The sequence below is a fragment of the Saccopteryx leptura genome, chromosome 8, assembly GCF_036850995.1.
Source record: "Saccopteryx leptura isolate mSacLep1 chromosome 8, mSacLep1_pri_phased_curated, whole genome shotgun sequence".
In the NCBI taxonomy this organism is placed as follows: Eukaryota; Metazoa; Chordata; class Mammalia; order Chiroptera; family Emballonuridae; genus Saccopteryx; species Saccopteryx leptura.
The window spans coordinates 84,729,440-84,757,042 of record NC_089510.1 but is presented as its reverse complement, the minus strand read 5'-3'; the positions used below and the strand labels follow the sequence as shown (position 1 = coordinate 84,757,042).

Sequence of the window (27,603 nt, the reverse complement as noted above, 5' to 3'; positions counted from 1 at the left end):
AATATTGTTTATTTCCCACTTCTACACCAACCGGGAGGTAGATGCCACTTCCTGACTGCAGGATTACACGTCATTGCTGGGAAACTTGCAGAGAGCACAGATCACCAATGGAAGCGTAACTACCTGCCAGTGATCCCCCATAATGCCAAAGAGAGAACTTCATCACAAGAGGTAGACCTTGTGTCATTTGCAAAGCTAGGGAAGCGCTGCAGCTGGTCACCACTGCACTTCTGTGGCAATTACTTTCTACCGTCTCAATGGTTGACAAGGTACAGTCCTTGACCAGATGTTAAAAATCACCTCAAACCAGGCCATATTATTCTGCTGTCTTCATAAAATGGTCTCTGAAATGATGGTTTGGAATACTATAACCAGACTTATGCTTGTAATTTTACTCTCCAATTCTGAAAACTGTTGGTAAGGTACCCCTGATTGGCTGCTGGGTTGCCTCACACATTCATTTATTTATTTATGCACTCATCCACTCATTTACAAGCTCCTACTGTACCCTGATTTCTATAAAAGGCTACTGACGAGAGAAAAGGCCCATGCACTGGCCCACCAAAGGTTACCACCCAGGTGCCCAGTCAACATGCCTCTGAAGTGACAGGAAGAACAAAAACATTTTTTAGGAAAGCAATAATGACAATGGTGGGTAGGGGCTCTTCCCCTCACTTAACCATCATTCTCCTTTACCTTGCTCTGATGGGTTGAGATCCTAGTCTGGGTCCCAGAGCACTACCATTTCCAGGGGAGTTCTTTCTGGCTAATGCTGGGGATATAGAAGTTGTTCTTTGAGGCACCTGGAAGAAAAGCAAAATTCAGAGACATTTTCCACAAAATAGCTTCCATAAGCTACTGCCTGGAAAGCAGCATACTCCTTTAGAAAGGTTTGCCGCCCTGGCCGGTTGGCTCAGCGGTAGAGCGTCGGCCTAGCGTGCGGAGGACCCGGGTTCGATTCCCGGCCAGGGCACATAGGAGAAGTGCCCATTTGCTTCTCCACCCCTCCGCCGCGCTTTCCTCTCTGTCTCTCTCTTCCCCTCCCGCAGCCAAGGCTCCACTGGAGCAAAGATGGCCCGGGCACTGGGGATGGCTCTGTGGCCTCTGCCCCAGGCGCTAGAGTGGCTCTGGTCGCAACATGGTGACGCCCAGGATGGGCAGAGCATCGCCCCCTGGTGGGCAGAGCGTCGCCCCATGGTGGGCGTGCCGGGTGGATCCCGGTCGGGCGCATGCGGGAGTCTGTCTGACTGTCTCTCCCTGTTTCCAGCTTCAGAAAAATGAAAAAAAAAAAAAAGAAAGGTTTGCCAAGACTTTCAGCAATGATCAGAAACAGGGAAGTGACAGACTGTTCATTTGTCAAAGAACAGTTTAACTTTCTAAATAAAATCAGACAAAAGGCAATGAGGCACAGTCAGCAACCAGTAAGGAATATGGTCCTGAATTTTAAAAACAAATTTAAAAACATACCAAAGCTCATTATTTTCATTCACTGAGTTCCTTCTTTGTGTAAGAGTGGAGGATGCCACTCTTTAAGGTACCATAAACTCATCCGATCACTGGAAATTGCAACAGATGAGAGTCATTCAGACCAGCTGAGTTTCACTTTTAGCTAACATCACAACTGACAGACAGACAAGGAAATGATGAAATCTGGAGAGAAACTAGGGTGTCAACGAAAACCTGGGACAGAAAGCATGTCAGTGAGCTCAGAGACCCTGCGGCAGCAGGGCCCGCACGCCCCACTTCCTCACCAACCTGCCGCTGCTGCTGAAGACAAAGCCCCAAATACTGTGCTCTGAAAGGTAGTGCCCAAACAGGACACAAAAGCAGACTGACACTGAAAATACTGGCAGGGTCTCCAGGAAGACCAGGCTGAGCACCGCCGGGGCTGTGGGCACACCAGGAAAATGTACATTAGCTAATATGGCAAGCCTCAAGTAAAACTGAAGCATGCCTTCTTTCATGAAACATTCTTAAATGAAATCAAGTATAGGAAGTGTTTTAAAGGAATCCAACATGAGGGGAGAGCAGAGGAAAGACTGACTTTATGAAAGTGACCAGGAAATGAAGATGCAGATGTCCTATTACATCTAAATAGGGTTAAACATTCATCAGGTGCTTCCGTTTTCCTTCATGGCTTTTCTTTATTGGGGGGGGGGAGTATTTTTCTAAGTGGTTTTGTGTTTTTTACTAGGTATTTTTAAAATGTGCTTTGTTTTAATGTTATTAATATATTAAACAATAATATTAATATAAATTTTGTGGGTTATTAGACTTTTAAGATAAGACTAAAAAGATAAGTCAGTGACTTGAAGCAAAATGACCACATCAGAGCTGCCACCTGCTTAAATTCAATATACTACAACTGTTTTTCCTTTATCATTTTATTAATTTAATAGTTATAGAGAAGAGTCTAATGAAATCGTTAAAACCTGAAATCATTGTATGATCTAAATTTTTCTCCCCGTTATAAATGTGTGCCTGCATGTTTTTAGAGTGATTAACAACCTTCACTGTCCATGTTCCCAGCTCTGTGTCTGCTCCTCTGCCATCTTGTTTTCCATGCTGCACTCTGTCCCCTAAACAACCTTTCCTGAGGGCATCTCTGCTTCCACACCAATCTTTTTGTTGGAGACGAACACCAACAAAAAACCATTATCAGCTACTCTAATTTTCAAAGTAATGGAAATCCTGTTGTAATATCCTTTCTATAGGAAAAGGAGGAAAAATATTTGACAATCATGTAGTGTTTTCATTATTGATTTATTATTTTTCCTGGAATTAACAATGATACTAATTACTGGAAATTGTGGAACATTCTAAGAAAGTAGAATCTTGAACCAGGAAGAATCTGATGCGAAAATTTCTTCACTATTTTGAAACACTTTCAGGTTGTCTGCAGTGAGACGCACAACCACATTTCAGGACATTTTTTGAAGTAAGTAACTAACTTTTTTTTTCCTTGTATTTTTCTGAAGTTAGAAGCAGGAAGGCAGTCAGACAGACTCCCACATGCGCCCGGCCGGGATTGACCTGGCATGCCCACCAGGGGGTGATGCTCTGCTGCAATCAGAGCCATTCTAGCGCCTGAGGCAGAAGCCATAGAGCCATCCTCAGTGCACGGACCAACTTTGCTCCAATGGAGCCTTGGCTGTGGGAGGGGAAGAGAGAGACAGAGAGGAAGAGAGGGGGAAGGGTAGAGAAGCAGATAGGCACTTCTCCTGTGTGCCTTGACCTGGACTTGAACCCGGGACTTCTACACACCAGGCAGATGCTCTACCGCTGAGCCAACCGGCCAGGGCCAGTACTTTTTAAAGAAAAAACAAAACAAAAAAACCAAACCCAGAATTGTTCTGCCCACTGTGGGGTGACTGGTCATTTTACCTTATAGTTTTATCCTTAGTAATCAATTAAATTTGGAATTAAATTATGACCTGGGCCCTGCCTGGTTGGCTCAATGGTAGAGCTTCAGCCTGGTGTGTAGATGTCCTGGGTTCGATTATCGGTCAGGGCACACAGGAGAAGCACCCATCTGCTTCTCCACCCTGCCCCCTCTCATTTCTCTCTATCTCTTCTCCATCCCTCCTGCAGCCAAGGTTGGATTAGAGTGAGTTGGCCCTGGGTGCTGAGGATGGCTCCATGGCCTCCACCTCAGGCCCTGGGTGCTGAGGATGGCTCCATGGCCTCCACCTCAGGCACTAAAAAATGGCTCCAGTTGCAATGGAGCAAGGGCCCCAGATGAGCAGAGCATCGCCCCTTAATGAATGAGGGGTGGATCCTGGTCAGGGTGCATGTGAGAGTCTGTATCTGCCTCCCCTCCTCTCACTAAAATAAAAAAAATTATGACCTAGCCTATAAGGAGCTTTCCTTAAATGGACTAAAATATTCTAGGAGCAATACTATTTTCTGAATACCTGAAATCTGGCTTCACTTTGTATTGTTAAAAATAGAAATAAATGAATTCTCTACTTTTTATCTGGAAGTTCTTTTTTTTTTATTTATTCATTTTTTTTTAGAGAGGAGAGAGAGAGAGGGAGAGAGAGAGACAGAGGAGAGAGAGAAAAAGAGAGAAGGGGGGAGGAGCTGGAAGCATCAACTCCCATATGTGCCTTGACCAGGCAAGCCCAGGGTTTCGAACCGGCAACCTCAGCATTTCCAGGTTGACGCTTTATCCACTGCGCCACCACAGGTCAGGCTATCTGGAAGTTCTTAATTTGTCTAGATTTAGATTCAGTCACCAAAATAAGTAAATAAATAAATAAAAATCCATTATACTTCTAATATGGATAGTAAAATAATAATTTGGAGTGTTTAGGGTTGAGATTTCTAATTCTAAATGCAAGATACATACTTCCAAGTCATCTGATCAACCTGAGCTTCTGTTCCTTTGGGGAAAATGGAAGTCAGAAACGATAAATGACAATCCACCTTTTAGCGTGGAAGCAAGGGGTACCAAAACACACGTGACAAGGGACAGTACTTTGGTATGATGCCCATTATTATGAAAGTTCTGCAATAGGGATGGTGATGGCAATAGGAGCACTCCAGCAACGTTACCTTTGGTGGAATGTCTTCTTCCTGTCGTAACCAAGAGCTTCGGTCAAACTTCTCAATGCGAGTGGGGAGAGGAGGGTTTTCTGAGGTGGGATCCGAATTCTGGCGCGGCATCTCAACACGGTGAGAGGTCACGTTCAGAGCCTCCTGGAACCCGGAGAGGCCCTTGGGCTGCTCGTGCACTGACTGGGAGGCGGTCAAGGCAGGTCCCTGGGACTTGACAGCTACCAGGTGTGGGATCTAAGCATCAAACGAACACCACAGCAGGATGATTAGAAGAACCGATGAGCTAGTACCTCACTCAGTGGGATGGAAAATAAAGTTTTAGGGCACAAGAATTGGTGTACATAAAGCCCACCATGGTCATCTACAGCACGCTTTCTAAAGTTCTTCAAAATTTTCCATGTAGAGCTACAGTAGGGCTGTACCAGGGTTCCTGGCCAAAAGTTTAGTTATTTAAAAGTCCTGTAAAACTTCCACAAACTTTCTCTTTTTCTCAAAGTAACGAACGTCTTTTTTCTTTATTAAAAAGCTTAATACAGTGTTTCTCAAACTCTACAGTGCATCAGAATCACCTGGAGAGCTTGTTAAAAAACAGGGGCCACACCCCACTGCAAGAGTTGTTGATCAGCAGGTCTGAGCAGACCTGAGAATCTGCACTTCACTAAGGTCCTGGGTGATTGCCGCCGGTCCGGTGACCACACTTTTAGAAGACATGGGTTATCCAAGTCCATTTCATTTCAAAGTTTCAGGATCACATCAAAATCCCAAGGAAGAAAAGATAATATAACAGTTTACATCTAGCAAAGGTCTATATGGCTTTTTTTTGGTCACTACAACTAAAAAGGTCTTTGTTCCTACTTAACAGAAACTTCTATGCTTCACCAAGAGGCCAATTTACCAAGATGTGACCTGGAGACTGGCTCAAAGTTAAGGATAGTGCCTTTTTCTTTCTCACCCTTCCTCTGCCCTTCACATTTAGTGGGGCCTCATATAATACTATAGATTCTATATCAGGGGCCAACATTTGACTGGTCCTAAGCCTGAATCCCTGTTACAATGCCCTGAGCTTCTAGTAGGTTTATCTGTCTTCTTAGTGAAACGTATGGCGGAGCGAAGGACAGAACGTACCTGTGGATCAACTGGTCTGAGCATAGGAGGGGTCCGCGCAGGCTGAACCCCACTGATACTGAAGGACTCCGACCTCGGGGGCAGGTTGGGGTCAGATATCCTGTTGGCAACCTTGTGAGGCATGGCAGGTGAGCTCTGCCGGTTGAGCCTGGACCGTTCTTCTACCTAGAAACAAACAAACAAACAAAAAAGAGAGAGAGCTTCAACAGCTATGTCAGGGGTCGGGAGCCTATGGCTCGTGAGCCAGATGTGGCTCTTTTGATGGCTGCATCTGGCTCGCAGACAAATCTTTAATTAAAAAATAATAACGTTGGCCCTGGCTGGTTGGCTCAGTGGTAGAGTGTCAGCCTGGCGTGCAGGAGTCCCGGGTTCGATTCTTGGCCAGGGCACACAGGAGAAGCGCCCATCTGCTTCTCCACCCCCCCCCTCCTTCCTCTCTGTCTCTCTCTTCCCCTCCCGCAGCCAAGGCTCCATTGGAGCAAAGTTGGCCCGGGTGCTGAGGATGGCTCCATGGCCTCTGCCTCAGGTGCTAGAATGGCTCTGGTTGCAACAGAGCAACACCCCAGATGGGCAGAGCATCGCCCCCTGGTGGGCAGATCCTGGGTGGATCCTGGTGGGGCGCATGCAGGAGTCTGTCTGACTGCCTTCCTGTTTCCAACTTCAGAAAAATAAATAAATTAAAAAAAATGTTAAAAATATAAAACATTCTCGTGCTCACTTCGGCAGCACATATAGTAAAATTGGAACGATACAGAGATTAGCATGGCCCCTGTGCAAGGATGACACGCAAATTCGTGAAGTGTTCCATATTTTTACCCTGATTTATTGATGTCACCCAATTAAAATTAATAAAAATTTATAAAAAAAAATAAAACATTCTCATGTATTACAATCCATTCATTTCCTACCGCTCATGTTCATGGTTGCGGGTGGCTGGAGCCAATCACAGCTGTCCTCTGGGACAACATCAAATTTTTATTAGATAATGCGTAATGTACATGGGTCATTGTATGGCTTTCATGGAATTACATTTTAAAATAAGTGGCGTTCATGGCTCTCTCAGCCAAAAAGTTTCCCGACCTCTGAGCCAAATGGATAGAAGCTGAATTATTTCTTAGTAATAAAAACTTACTCCCTGTAGTCACCTGCACAGCCATTTTTCTGTCCCTCTGATCAATTCATTTTTAAGGAGTCAAACTCTCCATGTCTGCTCTGCATCAAGAATTTGTGAAAAAGCTATTTTCTGTTAGAGTAAACACTAACATGAAAAATATACAAAATACTAAAGCCATCACCCTTCCCTTACCCATTACCTTGTGCTATTTTAGTTAGCTGGGAATTTGGGACCTGCTTAAGAGTTCATCTTGCATTGGCTGGGACATTACCTCGCTGATTGGTCACAAAGCCACGTGTCAGGGCGGGAGACAATGGGAACGATGCAGGCATTGAGACTGCTTGGGAAAACAGAAAATTGCTCTGAGCTGACTCATGGGACAGGGAGAGGAGAAGCGGGATCAAGCTGAGTGCACTAACACTCCACTTCTTCCTATTCTTACTGACAGGCACGGGGTGTTCCCGGGCGCTCACGCACTGAGCGCGGCCAGTCTTAACTAGACCACCTCTACCATTTCCTTCCCTCTCTTTAAGGCCCTTTCTTTTCAGTTGTTTCTCCCTACTTCCTAAAACACATTGCCCTCCTCATTCTTTCCATTTCCAGCTTGGAATCCACTGTTTTCCTCTCCCGCGCCTTCCCTTCTCCACACAGGGCCGTCTGCCTGCTTCCACTTCTCTCCCCTTCCCACCCCTCCTGCCTCTGCTGTGTCCTTGTTCTTCTTGTTCTTGCAGAGCTCTCTCGACTCAAAACAGATAACCAATCGTGTGTTTCTCCAGGTAGGCACACCATACCAGGAATGCCATTATTACAGATAAAAGTTACCCTTTGTTCTTAATTGTAGCAGATAGACTATCACAAAGGACAATTTTAAAGGAAAATTTATATAAACAAGAGGTACACTCCAAGACATGATTTAAAATCTTCAACAACTTCAAGAGATCTAGGACTTTTCTGCCAGGTCCATCTTGACTCCCTCCCTCCCTCCCTCCCTCTTTCTCTTCTCTTTCTCTCTCGCTCTCTCTTTCGCAGGAGAAAATACAACCAAATATAATACATTCATATGTATGTATTATACATGTACACATGAAAAAGTCAGAGACCCCAAGTGCACAAGAGGTTCAGAAATAGGAAGGGGGATTGAACTAGGGATGAGGCATTGTACCCTGGGGGTTTCAAAGGGTTACTGCAGGATAACAAGAACAGACATTTAGTAAGTAGAAGTTTGATCTGCTCTATAGATAGGTCGAAAGAGTTTATCTCTGATAATCTCTTACTGTGGTCAAGGCCCCTGATTCAAGTTCTTCTAGGTAGCTAAGGGAGGGGCAGGAGTCTCAGCTGAGCCTGTAGTTAAAGTGACCTTTAGCTCAAAGCACTTTGTATACCACTGAGGCATATCCTGGGGCCGCCTGTTTTGAACCTTCACAGTTTCCTTCTCTGAAACTGCCCTGAACTGTCACATTCTAATCATTTCTCCTTCATTTCTTTTGGGCCAATTCGACAGCTATACTTTTCAAACCACCAGCTAACTCTCCTTTACTGACTCATTGTCTGAGTATTACAAAAGCTTGTCACAGAGCCCACATGCAGCTTCTCAACACATATTTGCATGTAGCAGCTAAGAGTCTTTATTCATTTTGCCACCTGATTTGAAGTAAACAGAAAAAAAAGTTATCCTTTCTCATTCTCCATAACCCATTTTGAATCTTCCTAGAGGCAGACTCAGTCTTTTATACAGAATAAGTCTGTTTTTTAAACTTTCATATTAACAGCAAACATTTAACATGTTACAGAATAGAAAAGAACAAAACGCCCTTCTTCCCCTCCTTAGGAGTAATTTGCACATCTCTACCCCTACCATGGCTGTGCAGGGTACATACAATTTGCATCTAGTTGACTTTAGTTTTGAAATTCTATGGCCCAGAAGCTTACACATGCCAAATAGGATTAGCTAGAAAAAACCAGGAATATAAACCAGAACATACATACTTTCTGTATGTGCGTGTGCAAAGTATCACAACAGCAAAAATTATTTGGCTAATGCACTGAACTAAGGAAAAGGAAAAAGCTAATTTTGAGATAAAACTACCAAAAAGAGAAAGTCTGCAAAGACAGCAATAGGTAAATTGAGCTATGTATATATTGCTTTCCCAAATCCTAGACTCTTTGAAAAGAAGGTGACTATTTCCAGACCATGCACATTAGTTATTGTTACCAGGGAAGGTCATTATTAGGTAAATCACATGTCTGAGCACCCCCCACTATCCAACCTCCCAGCATCCAAACCATTGCTGTCTGAACTCAGGAATCTAAGAGATTCAGAAATACTTTTTCAGATAAGTACCTGGCTGTCCAAACTATAGCCACTTGCCACCTGACATTCAAAAAGCATAAACATCCTTCCGAATGTGAAGAATACGTATCACTGTTTTTAACTGTAAAATATCCTCAGTCAGCTTTAAGCACACAATTAGAAGACAGCACCATAAAAACAATAGTCAAAAAGTCTGCCCCCAAAGATTCTATCTTGAGCAAAGAAACCATTTTTGAGACAAAGAGTTCTTTAGGCAACTGACACAACAAAGCTCCAGTGAAGAAAGCACCTCTGCCTCTAATAGGACCACAGGCCATCCTGGCCCCAAAGCTGTCATTAGAAATGAACAGAGCACAGAGTGGAGTGCTGACTTTCACAGGTACTTAGCAGGTGTGATTAGTTGTATGCTGATATTACTAATGTGCTTCCAGTAATATTTCCTGTGCTTTGTATCAGTTAGTTTACAGACCAATAAATTTAATAAAATCAATAAACAAAAAAGGATTAAGGTTCTAAATAAATACATGAATGAATAAATAAATAAATAATGTTGGCAAGAATGCTGAGAAAAGAAATTCTTATACACTGCTGGTGGGAATGTAAAACAGTGCAGCTGCTGCGGAAAACAGCTTGGTATCTCCTCATAAACTAAAGTTAAGCAGAATTACTTACTCTATGGCCAAGTATTGCCACTCCTAGGTCTATACCCCAAATACTTGAAAATGGGGACTCAGATACTTGTATACCAGTATGTGCAGAAGTTTACAATGACCAAAGGGTAGAAACAACCCAAATGTCCGTCAACTGATGAATGAATAAATAAAATGTAGTCTATCCAGAAAACAAAATGTAGTCACTCCAGAAAATGTAGTGTATCACTATAAAAGAGAATGAAGTACTGATACTGGCTACAACGTAGATGCACCTAAAAACCATCATGCTAAGTGCAAGGAGCCAGACACAAAAGGTATGTGATTCCACTGAAATGAAATATTAAGGTTGAGTAAATTCACAAAGACAGAAAGCAGACTAGCAGATGCAGGAGCTGTGGAGAGGGGAGTTGGGGAGTGACTGCCTAATGGTATGGGGGTTCCTTCTGGGGAGATGAAAATGTTTTGAAACTAAATTAAAAAAGTTAGTTTACATATTAAATCCTACCATTTGTGTGTTTCAGTCTGTGCCATGCTAAAATATACGGTATAAATAATCTCCCATTACACTGAGCAAATTATGTAAGAATAGGTCCAATGTGACAAAATTTCCAGGATTGGAGTTTGTCTGAAGAAATGTGAAAATCTATGAGAAGGGTGTAACAAGAGGCATCTGGCTACTCATTTTGTCTGAAGAAAACCTTGTCCTAAGGTATTTAGAGAGATAATGCTGCCTATTGCTTTTGTATCAAGAAGACAGCATATGTATTAGAGGAAAGATACTAAATCATACATCCTAGTAACATTTCAGATGGACAGAGGAGAAGCTGAGCAGTATATCCATGAACAGGCCCTTCTTGGATGATTACTAGATACTGGTCAAGACCTGTCTCCTGATTCATCACTTCTCATGTTTGCTAATTGAACGGGAGATGGATACGTAAGACAAAAGAACAAAGTGTCTCCTCTCCCTGCCCCAGAATAAGATTATCTGTGATGGAAAACTAGGATACAATGAAGATATGTTTCAATATGTCTTGAACAATACTCAATAAAAATCTATTAGCTGAGCCTCGGCTCCAATCTCCTGTTGAGAAGACATAAAATACCAAAAGTACCAACAAAAATAGAGCATCCTAGTAGCATCAGACAGAGGGTAAAAGTACCACACCGTAACAACAAAAGCAATCCGTTACAAAGGTTTCATAGTTGATAGGATTATCAAGGAATATAGAGAACATGATGAGGAGAGACTAACCAATTATACTATAAAAGCATTTTTTTTTCTAATTAAAAGGATCATTTTAACATCAAAACTAAAATAACTTTGGAGAGGTTTGGGTCACTTCTGCTAAAATGCTCTACTCTTTATTATAACATCATAGGGAGAAAGAAAAAAATAACTGGTCTTAGAAATAAAATTCTGCTCCAGGCAGGGCTATGTTGTCCACTGACAACCATAGGAGCAATGTCTAAGGCCTCTGAGATGTATAAAAGCTAGCTACACAAATACAGAAGACCTGAAAAGAAATTTGTTGGTTATACAACTTCAAAAATTTTTCAAAAGAAATGAAAATATATTTAAACATGTAAAAATAAAACATTCTATCAATGCCAATTGTTAAATTGCTTTGTATACTTGAAAACAATCGATAGCTTACAATGTCTCAGTTAGCAATAATGAATATTTGCTGACTTTCAAAACAAAATTAGAGAAGTAATTTTTAAAAATGATGACAGCAAAAATATATTTATTATGTCATATGGGTGCACCTTAATAATAATATATATGATGTAGGGTCTGTGGGATCTATGCAAGTCTTAGAAGACTTTAGTTAAAAGCTAATATGTAGCCTGACCAGGCGGTGTCGCCGTGGATAGAGTGTCGGACTGGGATGTGGAGGACCCAGGTTAGAGACCCTGAGGTCGCCAGCTTGAGCGTGGGCTCATCTGGTTTGAGCAAAGCTCACCAGCTTGGATCCAAGGTCGCTGGCTCAAGCAAGGGGTTACTCGGTCTGCTGAAGGCCCGTAGTCAAGGCACGTATGAGAAAGCAATCAATGAACAACTAAGGTGTCACAACGAAAAACTGATGATTGATGCTTCTCATCTCTCTCCCTTCCTGTCTGTTTATCCCTATATATCCCTCTCTGTGACTCTCTCTCTGTCTCTGAGAAAAAAAAAAAAAAAAGCTAATATGTGGTGAACTGAACACTAATCATATGAAAATCTTTTTTTATTTCAACTGAACAAAACAGTTTGAATTTTTGTCTTTACCAGCAATGCTAGAGAAAGAGACAGAAGTCAACAAATAACTTTTAAGTGCTCATTAGATACTCTGACCCTACACTCGCTGGTCAAATAAAGAGTTGAGTCACCTTGCTCTTTGGCCAAACCACATGGGCAGGGGGTTATTGAGTAAGATTGGGGACATCTCCTCTATGAGGCACCTCTGATGATAGGGAAGACTCATTCAAATAAAATGCTTAAGTGCAGTCTTGTCTGAAGGTAAGGGCCTGACCAATGATTGCAGAGAAAAATATTGATTTTCATATGAATGAAACACATAACTTAAAAATAATGAGGCAAGTCTTAAGCTGAGACAAGAAATGAAGTGCATGCATCTATCACTGGGGAAATTGATCCTTCTATGAATGAAGTACATAACTTAAAAATAATGAGGCAAATCTTATGCTGAGACAAGAAACGAAGATGTATGCGTCCATCACTGGGGAAAGGATGGTAGAGGATGTGAGAGATGCATGTAAACTGCTCACACGAAATCCAAACCAGACACGGCAGAGGCAAAGCATGTATCTCTTGTGAGTGACAATGGCCTTGGGAACCAAATGTAACTACACTGTCTATTATATTTAATTTGCATTTGTATGAAAGTTTGCCTAGAGTTTCAATGGCACACTTGCACGATTGCCCAGGATCCTCCCAACTGTAAAGCAGGTAGTGCAAACGGGGAGCTATGCTTCAAGAAGGCTACAAGACTCGCCCCAGGTCACACAACAAGGAAGTAGGAGAACTGGAACTCAAATTCCTTACTTCTTCCTTCTAGGTCTCTCTCAAGCAAAATGTTAAGAGAGAGAGAGAGAGAGCAGAAACTGAGAAAAGGTGGGAACAGAGCTGTAAACTCTTGAAATGGCAATTTAGAAAACGCCAATTGAAAAAAGCCCATACAGAAAACAACACATCAAGTGGAGAAGATATTCTTATATCAGGAATTTCAAAGTCCAATGAGCTAATGGGACATAAAGAGATATCCTGGTCCATTATTTGCCAAATAAAACCACGGACAGATGACTGGTATAGATCACACAGAGAGAATATGATGGAGTGTTAAAAAAAATTAGAATAAAGACTGACCAGGTGGTGGCGCAGTGGATAGACCGTCGGACTGGGATGCAAAGGACCCAGGTTTGAGACCCCAAGGTCACCAGCTTGAGCGCGGACTCATCTGGTTTGAGCAAAGCTCACCAGCTCGGACCCAGGGTCGCTGGCTCAAGCAAGGGGTTACTCGGTCTGCTGTAGCTCAACGATCAAGGCACATACGAGAAAGCAATCAATGAACAACTAAGGTGTCACAATGAAAAAGTAATGATTGATGCTTCTCATCTCTCTCTGTTCTTGTCTGTCTGTCCCTATCTATCCCTCTCTCTGACTCTCTCTCTGTCTCTGTAAAAAAAAAAAAAAAAAAAGAATACAATCTCATGCAATACTCACATTGACAAAGCATTCTGTCACTGCCATGTGTTGGTGCAAAAAAAAAAAAAAAAAAAAAAGGAGAGAGAGAGAAAAAGAAAAGTATGGAGGTAGGATAGGAAGGCACGCACAGTCACTGCAGGTCCAGGTCCAGACAATCACATACATCATATACAATTTTAAGGAAAGGAATCTGTTCTATTGTAAGAAAAGAAAACATCACCATTCCAAAAGTGACAGTGAGAACAGAAGACCTTCAAAGTTTGTTGATGTTTAACAGAATATCATAGTGATGTTTTCACAGAACAAATCTGACTTCCATCTCAATCCAGAAATGGCAGAGGATTGGAAAGGGGTGCAAATAATCTCCCTCTTTTTAATAGAGACATTGTTTATTTCTGGCTTAAATCTGAGAATCAAAGCCCAAGTGACATTCAGGACAGAGGATACTCAGTAGAAGAAGAGAGGAAAGAACTCAACAAAATTTGCACATGATAATGTATTTTCATTTATTCTTGCTGCATACAACAAACTGATGAAAAAGGTAATGAGAAGTACAATAATAACATGTTTCACAAGACAAAACAACAAAAACACAGAGGAGGAAGCATTATAACAACATTACATTTCAAGGACCAGAAGTCAATTTGGAATAAGGAAGGGAAGTGAGTGGGTTAAAAAGTAATCAAAGAAAGAAGAACCACCTTGATGAGGCGGTGGAGAGTTGAGTTAGAAACAAACACTGGAGCAGACCAGGGAAGGCTGCTGTGGGTGGAAGATGGCTGGGTGGTATCTTCAATGGCACATGGGGCAAAAAGCCCAGACCCTGTATTACAGGAGACTGTGGCATGAGCACAGCTGCCCACTCCTTGCTGGTGAAGATATTTTCGAATTTAAATCCTGGCAGAGGATACATTTGAAAAAGAAAATGACACCTCTTGTTCTACCTTCAAAAGAGAGTATAACCCAGGTTCTTTTTATCACTTGATAAGTAACAGAGAGCTGAGCTAGACATGCTGTCCATAATCTAAAATCTCGAAATGTATGTTACTGTTTGGCTACTCTGAGCTCCACCTACCTCCCTAGTATAAGAAAAGAGATCTGCAAGTAATGCTCTGAAAGAAAAGTTCGTACATTGCTGATGAGAAACATTAAAAGACTAAGGAGATAAGGCTTCCCACAGTCCTCCTTTTTATTCCCATCATTTTATTAACACTGGTAAGAAATGCGTGTTAAAGTGAGGATTAATGAAACCAAGGCAGACAAGTATTTGTTCTTACTTGTACACCAGTTGCTCCAATCCCAAATTTAGCTCTTGTCACTCATTTTATCATATAAATGCCTCATCTTTCTTCTAAAATATGAACACCCACTCTAAGACTTGGGAACTGTTTCATGAATAGAATGATGATTAGTTGAAAGTTGGATTATGTTAACCACCCAAGAGGATAGGGCTAAATATGAAATCCTCAAAGAATGTTCCCACATGTCAAGAAGTGCAGGAAACCCAAAGGAAGCGCACCAGCTGCTAGGGTAATCAAGGACCTTGAAAAATGTCACCACCCGAGGTGGCCCAGACTTTTCTTGGCCAGGAAACCGGGATTGAGTGATGACAAAGTCATGCTGTCTGCATGCCACCTGCTATATTCCTTTTACTGCTAGGAGCCTGGCCCGGAAGCATAGGGGAATTGGGAGTTCCAGAAAACTGTCTTGATGATATCTGTAAGATTTGTCCCCAGGAATGCCTTGGCTTCTGAAAGCTCGGGAACTGTGAACAATTTCTGAATAGAGAGGATAGGCCAGGAGGTTTAATGATGAAGACAAAGAGTAACTGAAAACAAGGAAGTCAAAGTGGTTAAGTTCAAATCAGAATGTGCTGGGTAAAGGCAGAAAGAAGGAACTGTCCTGCTTCAGACTCCCCTCCCCCCGGCACATCTGTGCATGAGGGAGCTGCACAGGAGAAAGAAGGGATTCTGGGATGCTTTGCAAGGAATTACAGCTTTTTCCAATGGAATCTGCAGGTGTCCCCGTCCTAATCTCATGCCTGGGGGCTGGCAACACTGAATACCAGGTGATTATGCATCAAGGAAAGGTCACTTAGCGATGCAGCACTTCTTACAAAAGGCAAGGTCTTATAAGGATGCATGAATTCACACCTTTCCTGTCCTGAGGTCCACGAGTCTCATACACCCTCCTTAATTGCAGTAATGGGCAACTGGGGGCTTTTTACTTTGGAGATGTTGGAAAAGAACACACAAATGACCTTACACCCTAACTCTGGAGTTGGGTTTTGAGGCTTCCTGAGGCTTCAATTGTTCTTCAAGACCAAGTCTAATTAGAACAAGCCATTCCATTTTTCTTCCATGAGTGATGCTGAAACAGGAATCTTGATCTGAAACCATTAATTTCTGCAGCTGCTACTGGCATTAGTTTAGTAGTTGAGGAGCTGTGGGTCTGGCTTAGCTGAAGTTTAACTTGGCATGGCTAGAAAATGGTTTAGCAGTAGAAGAAGGTGGCACATCTATGCCAGCCAGGATGCATGTCAACTGCTGTTTAACAGCATAGTGATTCTGTTTCGCTGGAAGAACAGGGATTGGCACTGTATCTGGGAGTAGTATCACAAAGTTGAGTTATTGATCTAAAAGAGGCAGCTGTTACAGACATAGGTAAATGCAAATCGTATTTACAAACTCAAAGGGGAAATGATCAAAAGTGTTCTGTACAGTGAATGATTTCCTTTACAAATTTAGTTTTCTAAGTTTTAAAAGAAAAACGTTATTTTTATAAAAACAGTACATAATCATTACCAAGGATTGAAACAATTCATAAAAGTACAAAAATGTTTAAAAGAAAAACCCTGTAATTTCTTTCTCTCATAAACAACTGTCATTAACATTAGGACAACATTTCAAGCATTTTTATACATATGTAAGAAAATAGAAAAAGTATTTATATAAATAGGACCTTATGTAAGAAATCTGGTTCTGGTAATACTGTAGTCTAAATAACTTAAATAAGCTCAAGCTATAAATACTTGAAGATACTAGAACAAAACACAAAATAATGCCAATGGCCTTTTAAATGATGAGCTATGCTCACAAGAAAATAAAGGAAATCACTAGGAGTCACAGATACGACAGGAAAGAAAACCAGGTGTTATACACATGAGGTGATACTGTGCCTCCCTAGAAGAGTTGTCAATCTTGGCTAGAGTTATTATTTTGTTTGTTTGCTTTATCTATTTGGTTATCACCCTTTTGTCCTACCATCTCAACAGTTTTTAATGAGATTTTTTAAATTAGCTCATCACAGAGCCAATTAAGTAGCTCATCATAGAGCCAAGTTCCTGAAAAATCCTTCCACAGTTTAACAGTTGGGCTGTTAGACTCAAAGGAACACTACTTTGGAAGTATTTGCAAAACAAATGACCCCAACCCTGGAAATGAATACCACAGCCACAAGTTTGAGGCCAACTGTGTGTTCAGAGTGTTAGTGATAATACTAATTAATGATCAGTTTCAGGGTTTAGGTATGGATGGGAAATGATTTTACACAGAATTCCTTACATCCTAAATCATATAATTCCATGGAAAAGACACTAAAATCTTCATGCTACAAACTCAATTGTACTCCTATAAGAAAAATAATTTTTCTACTTCCTGTTTTTGTTTTAAAAAATGCACTATATTTGCAAAGATACAAAAAACCAAAAACAAAGATTAAGGTGACTTGCCATTTCTCTACAGAAACGATGTATGGCTCTTCCAAAAGCAAAGCAAGCGCACTTTACAATAAATTTTTTTCTAGATTCACAGAACTAGTTTGACTCTCCACTTTTGTTGGACGAATCCATCACAGTAAATATCCTGGCCAACAGGGTGCGGTTAAGCTCGCTCGCTCACTTACCTCCTTGGCCCATGCTGGTTTCTCACTAGGACTCATCCCTTCTTTGTAATGGTACAGTGGCTTCTTCTCCACGGGTCTCTGCTCCTGCCTCTGATGCTGAAGGGAAACCAAGTAGTCTCTCTCTTGCTTCAGCTGTCTCTGTAGCCTTTCTGCTTGTCTCTGTTCTTCCAACTGTTTGCGCTTATATTCCTGTCCAGTTCAGGAAAGAGTGGCAAAGAAAGGCCAAATCACCATACAGAAACCATTGGCCAGGACCAACTAAGCATGCAATGAAGGCAAAAGTGATGCTAAATAATAAAGGACCTCGGTAATGAAGGAACACAGGAGGATAGCAGGATGTTCCACAGAGATAAGCTGAAACTCTGGCTTACCATCTACACAGAAGGTGGGATTTCATGAAAACACTACTGCTTTAATGGTAATCCCTCCAGAACACTACCTACCGCAAAGTGACTGATCCTTAACGAATTACAATCAGGAAAGTAGCAATAATGAGGACATTTGAATGGTCAGTACACAACCCCTGTAAGGAGCCATCTACTTCCTGATTTAGTAATTAAACCATCAAGCATGTACAATTAAGTACAAAACTAAAAGAGTAGCTAAAGACATTGCCTAAATCATCATTTGTTTAACAGAACTTGGATTAACAACCATTGGCAAACTATGCACAGGCTAGAAAATATCACAGTGCCACCAAATAATAAGTTCAGTTAAAAAAAAAAGGACACCCAGAAGCTCATTTGGAGAGCACTGCAATAATAATAAAAAAATAACTACTTCAAATGGAAGCTGCACGAAAAGGGAACACAAAATGTTCCCATCATAAGGGTAAAACTAATAGTCTGCAAATAAAATGTGACTGCGGTGCTGAGTGGGTTCTAATGGAACAGGTACATTTTGCTGTGATTGTATTCTAGCATGTTGCCAATGACCTTAAAAATCACTCTGCAGTATATACAGTGGGTCTTACAAAAAAGTATGAACTTATAATAAGGCTGGATTCATGTTAAAGTTTCACAGATAGATGGAGTTAATAATGAATACATAACAAATGTACTAAATGTACTGAGACATGGCAAACTGGGTCAGGAAATGGATGATTTTGCTATAAGATTTTCAAGGTCCATGAGTCTTGAAGGGTCTCCTCTTCTGCACTAGCATGTTAGGAGGCAAACTCACACACACAAGCGTGCACACACATGATGAACACAGAGCAGGTCAGCTGGCTCTTGGTTTTCCCATTACCAGAAGTAGAGCTTGTTCATGCAGTAGCTGCTGCTGCAAGATCTCTAACTGTCTCTGCTCCTCCTCTAACTGTCGCCTGATGTACTCCTGGAGAGGTAGGCAGCAGAGAATTCAGAGGAACACAAAGAGAGAAAGAGAGAGAAAAAGAACCAGTAATTTCAAAAGTGACAAGAACTGCCACGTAAAGTGTAGAAGGAAGGAGGGGGAAATACCTAGAAACCACCGCACAACGCCGGAAAAGTACGCTGCACCGAAGCCAGCGCATTTCAACGGCAGTCCAAAGCACAAGCCCGTGCCGGGCAGCAGCTGACCCAGACGGCGCAGTGCTTCGCGGTGACTTTGGTTTTGAAAAACCCAGCTACATTTTAAAGCTTTTCATTAGAGGTTCCCTCTTTAGGGGCAATCCGGCATTAACAACACTATCAAGCGCGGAGGCTCCCATGCAAGCGGTAGGGTAAAATAATTGCTGGAGCCATTGTGCACCGTCTCTTTAACGGAACCACCCTGCGGAGTGTTACCACGCTATCAGAATGTGGCTCAAAGTCAGGGGACCAGAGATTGCCCGAGTAGAAAAGCTCTTCTGAAGCAATGAAAGAGTAGGATGTGGCTGGTTGATCATGCTTCAGTGCGACCTGGAACACACATACCCAGGGCTGTGAGAACGAGATCAAGGTGAGCCAGGGGACTCTGGCCCGGGTAGGAAGCAAGGCTGAATGAGTGGGCATTGCCCAGGCTGTGCATTTGACTTCTTGAATGGGTGAGAAGAGTTGCTTGAGAAAGAATAAAAGCCCGCTTCAACTGAGCAGTCCTACGAGAAGGTGACCCACACCCCAGAGACAGCTGGTGCTGGAGTTCACACTGGGCCACGTGCAGGGCTCCCAGTCGCAGCCGTACCTGCTCGTGCTCCGCTCGCCTCCGCTCCTCCTCCCGGCGCATCTGTTCCTCGTAGTGCCGGCGCTGCTCCCGCTCCTGCTGCTTCCGCAGCTCTTTCTCCCGCCTCTGTTGCTGTGGGGCAGCAAGCAGACAGCATGACTGAGCCGAACACTGCGTGTGTGTGTGGGGGGGGGGGGGGGGGGCGGGAAGGCAGCAGGGAAGCTGCAGGGCCGCACCTGCATGCTGTTAACGAGCTACGCTTACATGCACAAAGACTTTTTCTCTCCCGTTATTGGGGGGGGGGGGTACATTGGAAAGAAGGACATAAGGAGGACAGTGGAAGTCACAGAGCAGTCGCAATAGGACTGCGATAACTACAGGTACTGAAAATACTGAGAAAACACTGTAATGTATATGATTGTCTAACCACTATGCTGTACACCCAAAACCAATATAAAACAATATTGAGAGTAAAAAAAAGGGGGGGGGGAGAATGAGGTGACCGGGAGCACTCATGTCACGCAGCACACCCTGCTATTCACCATGCAAGTGGACTCCCCAAGTTCCCATTGAGTGCCTTCTCCCAATGGGTGCATGAGGGGCTTCTGAATCAGGTAGAAACAAGAAGGTATAACACATTACTTATTACAGCCTATGAAACTGTTTATGAGATTCTATAAGTTTTAAAGCACATTCACAATGCATATGTCATTCAGTCTTTTTGACACCATGCAGGACAAACATTTCATGGCTACAGAGAGCGAAATCCGGAGAGAAGCGACACATTTGAGGCCACACAGTAATTCGAGGCCGAGGGTACAACAGAATTTACTGCCTCCCACCCCATCCACTACCCTTTATCATACACCTTGCTACCTTTCCTTATTTTCTGGAGTATTCACTTTTAAGTATCATTTTCTATTTCTCACTCAAGTAAGGCCCTGAAGCTCAGTTACCATCCTCATCTCATCCAATTACCATCCCTCTGACAGTGGGCAGTGTGGGAAGCACCTTTCATGCTCTATAATCTTCACAAAAATCTTCTGAGGCAGATATTATCCTCCATTTTACATGAGAAAACTGAGGCACCAAGAGATTAAATAATTGTTTAAGGTTATGCCTACATTCAAGGTCAAATCTAGTAGGTGGTGGAGCTTGATTTCAAAGCCAAGAACTGTAACTTCAATCTGAGCTCAGTCATTATAAACGGTGAAGAGGCAACAGGAAGGATAGAAAGATCACAAATTGAGCCAGCTCTTCAGTATACTTTCGGGAAAGAGGGTCATCTTAGGAGTAGTAACAGGAGCCAATGTTTCTCAAGCAGGGATAGTGGGTCCCTGGTCCCTGGAGCATTTGGAATGTGTGGGGGATGTGGGAGGGTTTCTGGTTGTCCCAATGGCTGAGGGACATGCCTGTCATTTAACATGACAGGCCAGGGATGCTAAATTTTCTACAATATGTAGGTAAATATTCCACAATGTGTAGGACAGGCATACATTACTACAAAGTAGTTTCCATGCCCCAGGCCATAGCAACCCTTTGGAGAAATGCTGTAGGCCCTTCCCAAGCACTAGCATTAGGATTTCTTCTTCCTCAAATATCAAGTGTGGAGGGGACAACTCAGGGGGTCCATTCCCTTGTGACATTCTCCACAACAATGCACTGCCTGGCTGAGGAAACCCGAGTCACTCAGAAAGAAATAGGCTGTGACTGTGTCCCACTGACAGGCTAGCTTCACACAGCAGGGACACGGCTTTCTAGGACAGAAGCTCTGTGACAGCCCCAGTGACTACTACACACATTCAAACTCCAAAGGACCCAGAATGAGGAGACTGGTCTGAGGTGGCTCCTGCCTACGATCCTCCCGTCTGCTGTCTTCCCATCAGCTCTGAAGCTCAGGAGATAAGCTGTATCTTTGAGATTCAACATCTGTCACGTCCAGATCAGCAATTATTTGTCCACATTAGATTGTAAGCAACAGGAGCCACTGGAGAACCAAACACAGTCAGACGCCATGATCAGACTTGCATTTTCAAGAGGCCTACTAACAGTCGGGGGAGGGGATAAGACCATTCTATGGATCGAGGCAGAAAATGACAGGGTATCGATGTGTGAAGCAAAGGCAACAGGAGAGTCCATGTTCACAACCACTGTTGAGGACTGAGACGCAGCCAAAAGGAAGAAAAAGGAAAACCTATCCAGATTTTCAGTTATTTTAACAGGGCTTGGTGGATGCCGCCTTAGAATTAGAAACTAGAATTGAGCTACAATAAAACAGGTAGTTAGGGGACGATGGGGTGTGTAAGGGTGAGTGATGTTCCTGGCCAAGGAGCATGGCAGATGGTGTGACAGGTTTAGGGAAGGGAATGAGGGAGACAGAGATGCATCAAGTTCCATCCATGCGATTATTGTTTTACAGAAAAAAATAATACAGGAAGACACGAATAAAAAACATCATCATGGGAACTGAATGAATCATTTGGATTACAGACCCAAAACAGAGAGAGATTTCCAACACTCCACCAAAGTAAATCGATGCCAGCAGAGAGAATAAAATAATTATGTGTACAGATCTGGCTCCTAGCAGGAAATAGCCCTACTTTAGCTAACATTTCAAATTTTTTACTCCCACCATTGGTCTCTTTCTGAGGAAAATATATAATCAAGCCTTTGGAAGATTTAGCTGATTTTTATGTGATAGTACATTTTCAACCTCTTTGCTAGGAATCAATACTGTTTTATTACATGCCACTCAGGTCCCTATGCAAGGTGTACACAGAATTGATTGCAACTCAAGAGGGTCTGGGCTTCCCAAGTACTCTATAGTTTCTGAGAAAGACCCTCAGAAGTGACTAATAATTAATAGTGATCTCACTCAGATCAGCTGCAGCTAACTCACGGAGGCATCTGCCGGGGCTTGGGTTCCTGTGGCGAGGCTGGAAAAGTAAATTATCTCCCCAACCTTCTGAGGGCAACTTGTCAATTTCCAGCTGCTGTCTCTCAATGTTCATGCCTTCCTAGGAAAAAAAAAATGTTTGCTCTCTCCCCTCCTGAGCATCGAGCTGTTTGTGGGGTGTAACAAAACAGGTTGAGAAAGATCAAGTCCTGGGCCTCAAAAAGACACCTTCACAAAGCTCAGAAAACTCTTGCCAGAAGCAGCTTTGACCTTGATCAGGGTGGACCCCCGGCTCCTCACTCAGGGCCTGGCATCTAGAAGGTGTACTAAGGATTTTACTGAATTGAAAAACTAAACAACTGGGGGCAAAAGAAGACAACACAGTATCCTATTTTTCTGAGGCGGTGGTTCCCCTCCTATTAGTACTTACAAGGTTACATCTCATTGTACTTCATATTATGGTTGTCTGAGATATCCTACCTACTCTACAATCTAGGCTGCAAGACATTTGTGGACAGGGTTTCTATTCCACTCCAGTTTTTATCTCTCACTATATCCAATATAGGGCCTGATGCCACTGATTCTTGTTGCACTGAATTATGCAGATTTGGTAGCAAGAGAAGGGGAGAAAGCCTTGCAGATCTTCAGACCACCCTCTGAACCTTCTAAGCCCTCCAGGCTAGAATATTCTTTTATGCTGAGCATAAACAAGCCTAAGAATACTTTTCTAAACAGAAACCCACCTACAGCTGGCACTGACATAGTAACTATTTGCCGTCTTAGAAAAAGGCAGAAGAAAAATGAAATAAGGGAATAAGAGTCTAGCTAAGAGGAGTAGAAAGGGGGATTATAGCATTTCTGAATTTTATTCAAAGTATGCATAAAGATGTCCGTGGTTCTGCTGTTAAAAAAGAATGGCTTAAACCAGTTACTATACTCTAAAATTCTTGCCAGATGCCCCACCTAGCGGAAACTGCTTAACTGCTTAGAAGTATGTTTCCATCCACCTCTTCTTAGAGGCATCTCCAAAAGTTTTATCACTTAAATTTAGACATTCAGTGGGTTCTTATAAGTTTGCTAGCCCACCCCCCCCCCCCCGTTTGGGGGATGATTGATAATACTCATTATGAAAAACTTCCAGGCTAAAATCGTCATAGCCTTGCACTGTGGAGGAGGTCACCAAGGTCCTCGTCTTCCTTGTTTTCTGTTGGTGTTCCCAAAGAACGATTTCTTCGATATAACAATTTGATCCTCTCCATGGGAGTTTCCCCCCTGGCCACTTCCAGAAAGAGGTTGTGTGGCAGCACTTTCAAGTACATAAACTGGTAAGTTCATTTTATTTTATTTATTTTATTTTATTTTATTTATTTATTTATTTATTTATTTATTTATTGTATTTTTCTGAACTGAGAAGCAGGGAGGCAGAGAGACAGACTCCAGTATGCGTCCGATCGAGATCCACCTGGCATGCCCACCAGGGGGCAACGCTCTGCCCATCTGGGGCGTTACTCTGTTGCAGCTGTTCTAGCGCCTGAGGCAGAGGCCATGGAGCCGTCCTCAGAGCCCGGGACAACTCTGCTCCAATGGAGCCGTGGCTGCTGGAGTGGAAGAGAGAGATGTAGAGAAAGGAGAGGGGGTAAAGTACAGAAGCAGATGGACGTTTCTCCTGTGTGCCCTTGCTGGGAATCGAACCCGGGACTTCCACATGCCGAACCGATGCTCTACCACTGGGCCAACCAGCCAGGGGGTAAGGTCATTTTAATGAGGAAAATATTTATCACCAAACTGACTATGCAGAATTTCAGGTCTTTAAATTCTTGCAAGAGAATATTACCTTAACCCTTAAATATTCAATTCTTATTAAAGTTATAAGAAATAATCCTCATGGGAGTTCATGACAAAGACTGCAGAGTTTCTTTTCTTCCTTCTGTCTCTTTAAATGTTCTTTTCAGATGGCGTTTAACCAACAGGAATGTGTGGACTGCACAGTGTGCTCTGGCTCTTGTAGAAGTGACCTGGATGTTAGGTCATCAATTTCACTTTACAATGTTATCAGAAAAGCTGAATAAAGCTAATCACTATGCTGTGGTGAGGATATCGCCTCAGACATTATTCATAGCACTACTCGCCACAACGAGGCAAATGTACAGGTTTTCAATGATCTCAGAAAGCTCTCCTGAGGAACAAGTTTTCTCTTATCTGATGGCCACATGCAGCCCTAAGAGGCATCTTTTGAGTGTGCCTCTTCTCTTCTCTTAGCTGCTAGGACTCTTAGGATCAGACCAGTGGCCCTCTGGGCACCTCCGCTCAGATGCCATGTAGCGCAGGCTTTCTGGGAACTGACCCTGTCCTGGCTTCATCTTATTTTTCTCTTCTAGTCCTCGCTACTTTATTTTCTCATTTATTTTATTTTTAGTTCCTGTTTAATCTTTATGAGCTACCTTAAGTCCTCTTTTTGGAATGAAGAAAGGTCATAAAGAAGGGTCTACGCCAACAAACAAATGAAAAACAAATCTTGGCCCTCCCCTCCCTGCCTTTTTTGTTTTGTTTTGTTTTTACTTTTCCAAGTGAGAGGAGGAGAGATAGAGAGACAGACTGCCGCATGTGCCTCTACCAGGATCCACTCGGCAACCGCCATCTAGGGCCGATGCTCTGCCCTTCTGGGGCCATGCTTGGCAACTGAACTATTTTTAGTACCTGAGGCAGAGGTTCTGTGGAGCTATCCTCAGCACCTGGGGCCAATGTGCTCAAACTAATCGAGCCATGGCTGTGGGAGGAGAAGAGAGAAGCAGGAGGGGTGGAGAAACAGATGGTTTCTTCTCCTGTGTCCCGACCAGGAACTGAACCTGGGACTTCCACAATGTTCTACCACTAAGCCCACTGGGCAGGGTCTCTCCATGTCCTTTGAAACCTCAAAATCTTCCCTGGGAAAGATCAAAATGAAAATAAACAAGAACTTGTAGACCTGTAATTTGTTCTTTGTTGATAAAGATGTCACCTCTGTTTATGTCACCTGAGCATGTGGTTAAAGTTTTCACAGAGGTGGGGTGAAGTCTGCTGTGATCCTGCCACTAGAGAGCTGTTGAATGTGAGCTACCAGAAATAAGCACAGAGCTGGCGGAGACCTAAAGGGAAACTTTAACGCAATCTTGTTTCTGAGCCTAACGATGGTGCCTGGACCAGAGCAAATACAACCAAGTACAGGTCACCCACCATTCTAAGGATGCAGACTCTTTTGGAAAAAAGTACAGAATTGTAATCTCTCTGTATGAGGTTTTTTTTTGAACCTAAAAAAGTATTTCACCATAGGGTATTCTAATTAGAGCCCCATCATAGCCAAGGTAAGTGGGGACAAATGTCATTTTTTAATTCCTTCCTTTATAGAGTCTCAGAAAGGTTTCATGCCTTGCCAATGGCCACACAGTAAGTTAGGGGGAAATCATGGAATGAATGCAGATCATCATATTGGGCACTGTCTATGAGAGCTAGGTATTTGTTGGCAGCATGATTTACATGCTTCTACTCACTGAATCCCACAGAGGGATGACTTTATAAATAAATGGGACAATTCCCATTTTATAGATAAGCAAATTGAGGCTCAGAGAAATTAAGTAAATTGCTCCATGACTCACATCTGGAAAATGGTGGAGCCTGGAGTCAAGCCCAGGCCGTTCTGACCCCATGCTCTCTCCACACTACGCCCACTACTTCCCAGCTCCTAGGACATGGGGGAGCATTCTTTCAGTTGGAGATGTAGTGGGAAGGAAGTACAGTGAGAGTGTGGGGAGGAACTGAGCGAAATAAATCTCATCTCCGCTGTCACCATTTGCACTTCCTTTGATAGCCTTAAAAGATTCCAGATGGGAAACTTAGCTGCTTTTATAGTTAACAAACATTCAGGTTGAATTTGAGTCTTGTTCTTATGACCTTCGGTAGATTTTGGGAAAACAAGGCTAGATGCCATTGTGTAAAGATTTTGGGCCTTGACTCTATCTTTTACATACATACATATATACATACCACATTTTCCATTAGATAGACACACAGGTAACAGGCACACTTGAGAATGAATATCCTAGAGCTGCAATGTGACATGTCACTGGGACGGAGCAGGTAAGAGAGGCAAAGAGATTAGAGGAAAGAACACAGGATGAGAAGTAGTTAAGACTAGAATCTAGTCCTGCTCTGTCACCAAAACAAACATTGCAGATCACAGAGTCTGAATAAATATTTGTTTAACAAATTAGTGAATATTGTATGACCTTGAATAAATCACCTTAACGCAACCTTCAGCAAAAGGGCAGATTAGGTGATCTCACAGGTCTGTTCATTCTAGAGAATCTAAGGAAGGTTGTGCCTCATTATAAAGCAAAACATCTACTAACAATTCAGAATGAGAAGTGAAATGAAGCAAAATTCTCTTAGCATTTGCTCTTAGAGAGCTCCTCTTGGTTTTCAGCGCTCCTCCTTGGCCACCATCCTGGTGGCCCCCTGGAGGTGGGGAGAGGGGACCCCACTGATCGTGGAGGACCTGAGTCAGCCTCCAAAGACAGCAAGCTGCTGGTGCAGGATCAATTTGGGCTCCTCGGGAAGTACCCCAAACCATCGCCTCAACTCAGGGGCTCTCTGTTCAAAGACACTCAGAATGAAAGGATGCAGTGTGGTTTTGAATCGACTACACAGCACACATGTCCCTCACTTAAGTAGGACTGCTTTGTATAAGCTTCACAGAAGCTTCTGGACATTTCATTTGCACAATTTAACATTTGCTAAGGTTTCAGCTTTGGAAAGACCATTTCAAACCAGCCATAGCAAGGCAAGGGCATGGTTCCTGTAATAAAGCTGGGATTCCACACTTTCTTTTACAGGAAGGACATGGGAGTAATGGTGAAGTAATCTGGCACCTCTGAATTCCCTACACAACAAAATAATCAGAATACAGAAAACAATAATAACCATTGATAATAAGAATCAACACTTACATAGTGCCTCTCTGATGCCAGACACTATCCTAAGCCCTTTACTCATATTAACTCATTCAGTTCTTAACAAGACCCTTTTAGGCACAGACTACTTACTGTCAATATCCCACTTTAACAGATAAGGAAACTGAGGCACACACAGGCCAATACCTTGCTCAAGTTCATTTAGTCGGTAAGCGCAAAGCCAGGACTACACTCTGTCTGGCTCTTGGCATGCTGTGTTCATGGA

The 27,603-nt window shown here is 42.7% G+C and overlaps 1 protein-coding gene and 1 non-coding gene across 8 annotated transcripts in view; one reads left to right on the top strand and one right to left on the bottom strand.

Annotated features, from left to right (window-relative positions):
- Positions 1-27,603, bottom strand: part of TNIK (TRAF2 and NCK interacting kinase) — a 400,443-nt gene that overhangs the window by 66,589 nt on the left and 306,251 nt on the right. For 3 of the 7 annotated variants that reach the window (XM_066347641.1, XM_066347637.1, XM_066347638.1), the window contains exons 13-18: positions 19,518-19,628; positions 18,624-18,710; positions 17,376-17,564; positions 5,686-5,850; positions 4,558-4,794; positions 697-803 (exon numbers count right to left, since the gene is read on the bottom strand). In XM_066347641.1, the coding sequence (XP_066203738.1) occupies positions 697-803; positions 4,558-4,794; positions 5,686-5,850; positions 17,376-17,564; positions 18,624-18,710; positions 19,518-19,628 (896 nt within the window). The remainder of the gene's footprint in view (positions 1-696; positions 804-4,557; positions 4,795-5,685; positions 5,851-17,375; positions 17,565-18,623; positions 18,711-19,517; positions 19,629-27,603) is intronic. The other 4 variants (XM_066347639.1, XM_066347640.1, XM_066347642.1 and 1 more) reach the window with 3 other exon arrangements.
- Positions 6,396-6,499, top strand: LOC136380202 (U6 spliceosomal RNA). The gene has a single exon (XR_010746878.1). It is a non-coding gene; the product is annotated as a U6 spliceosomal RNA (small nuclear RNA).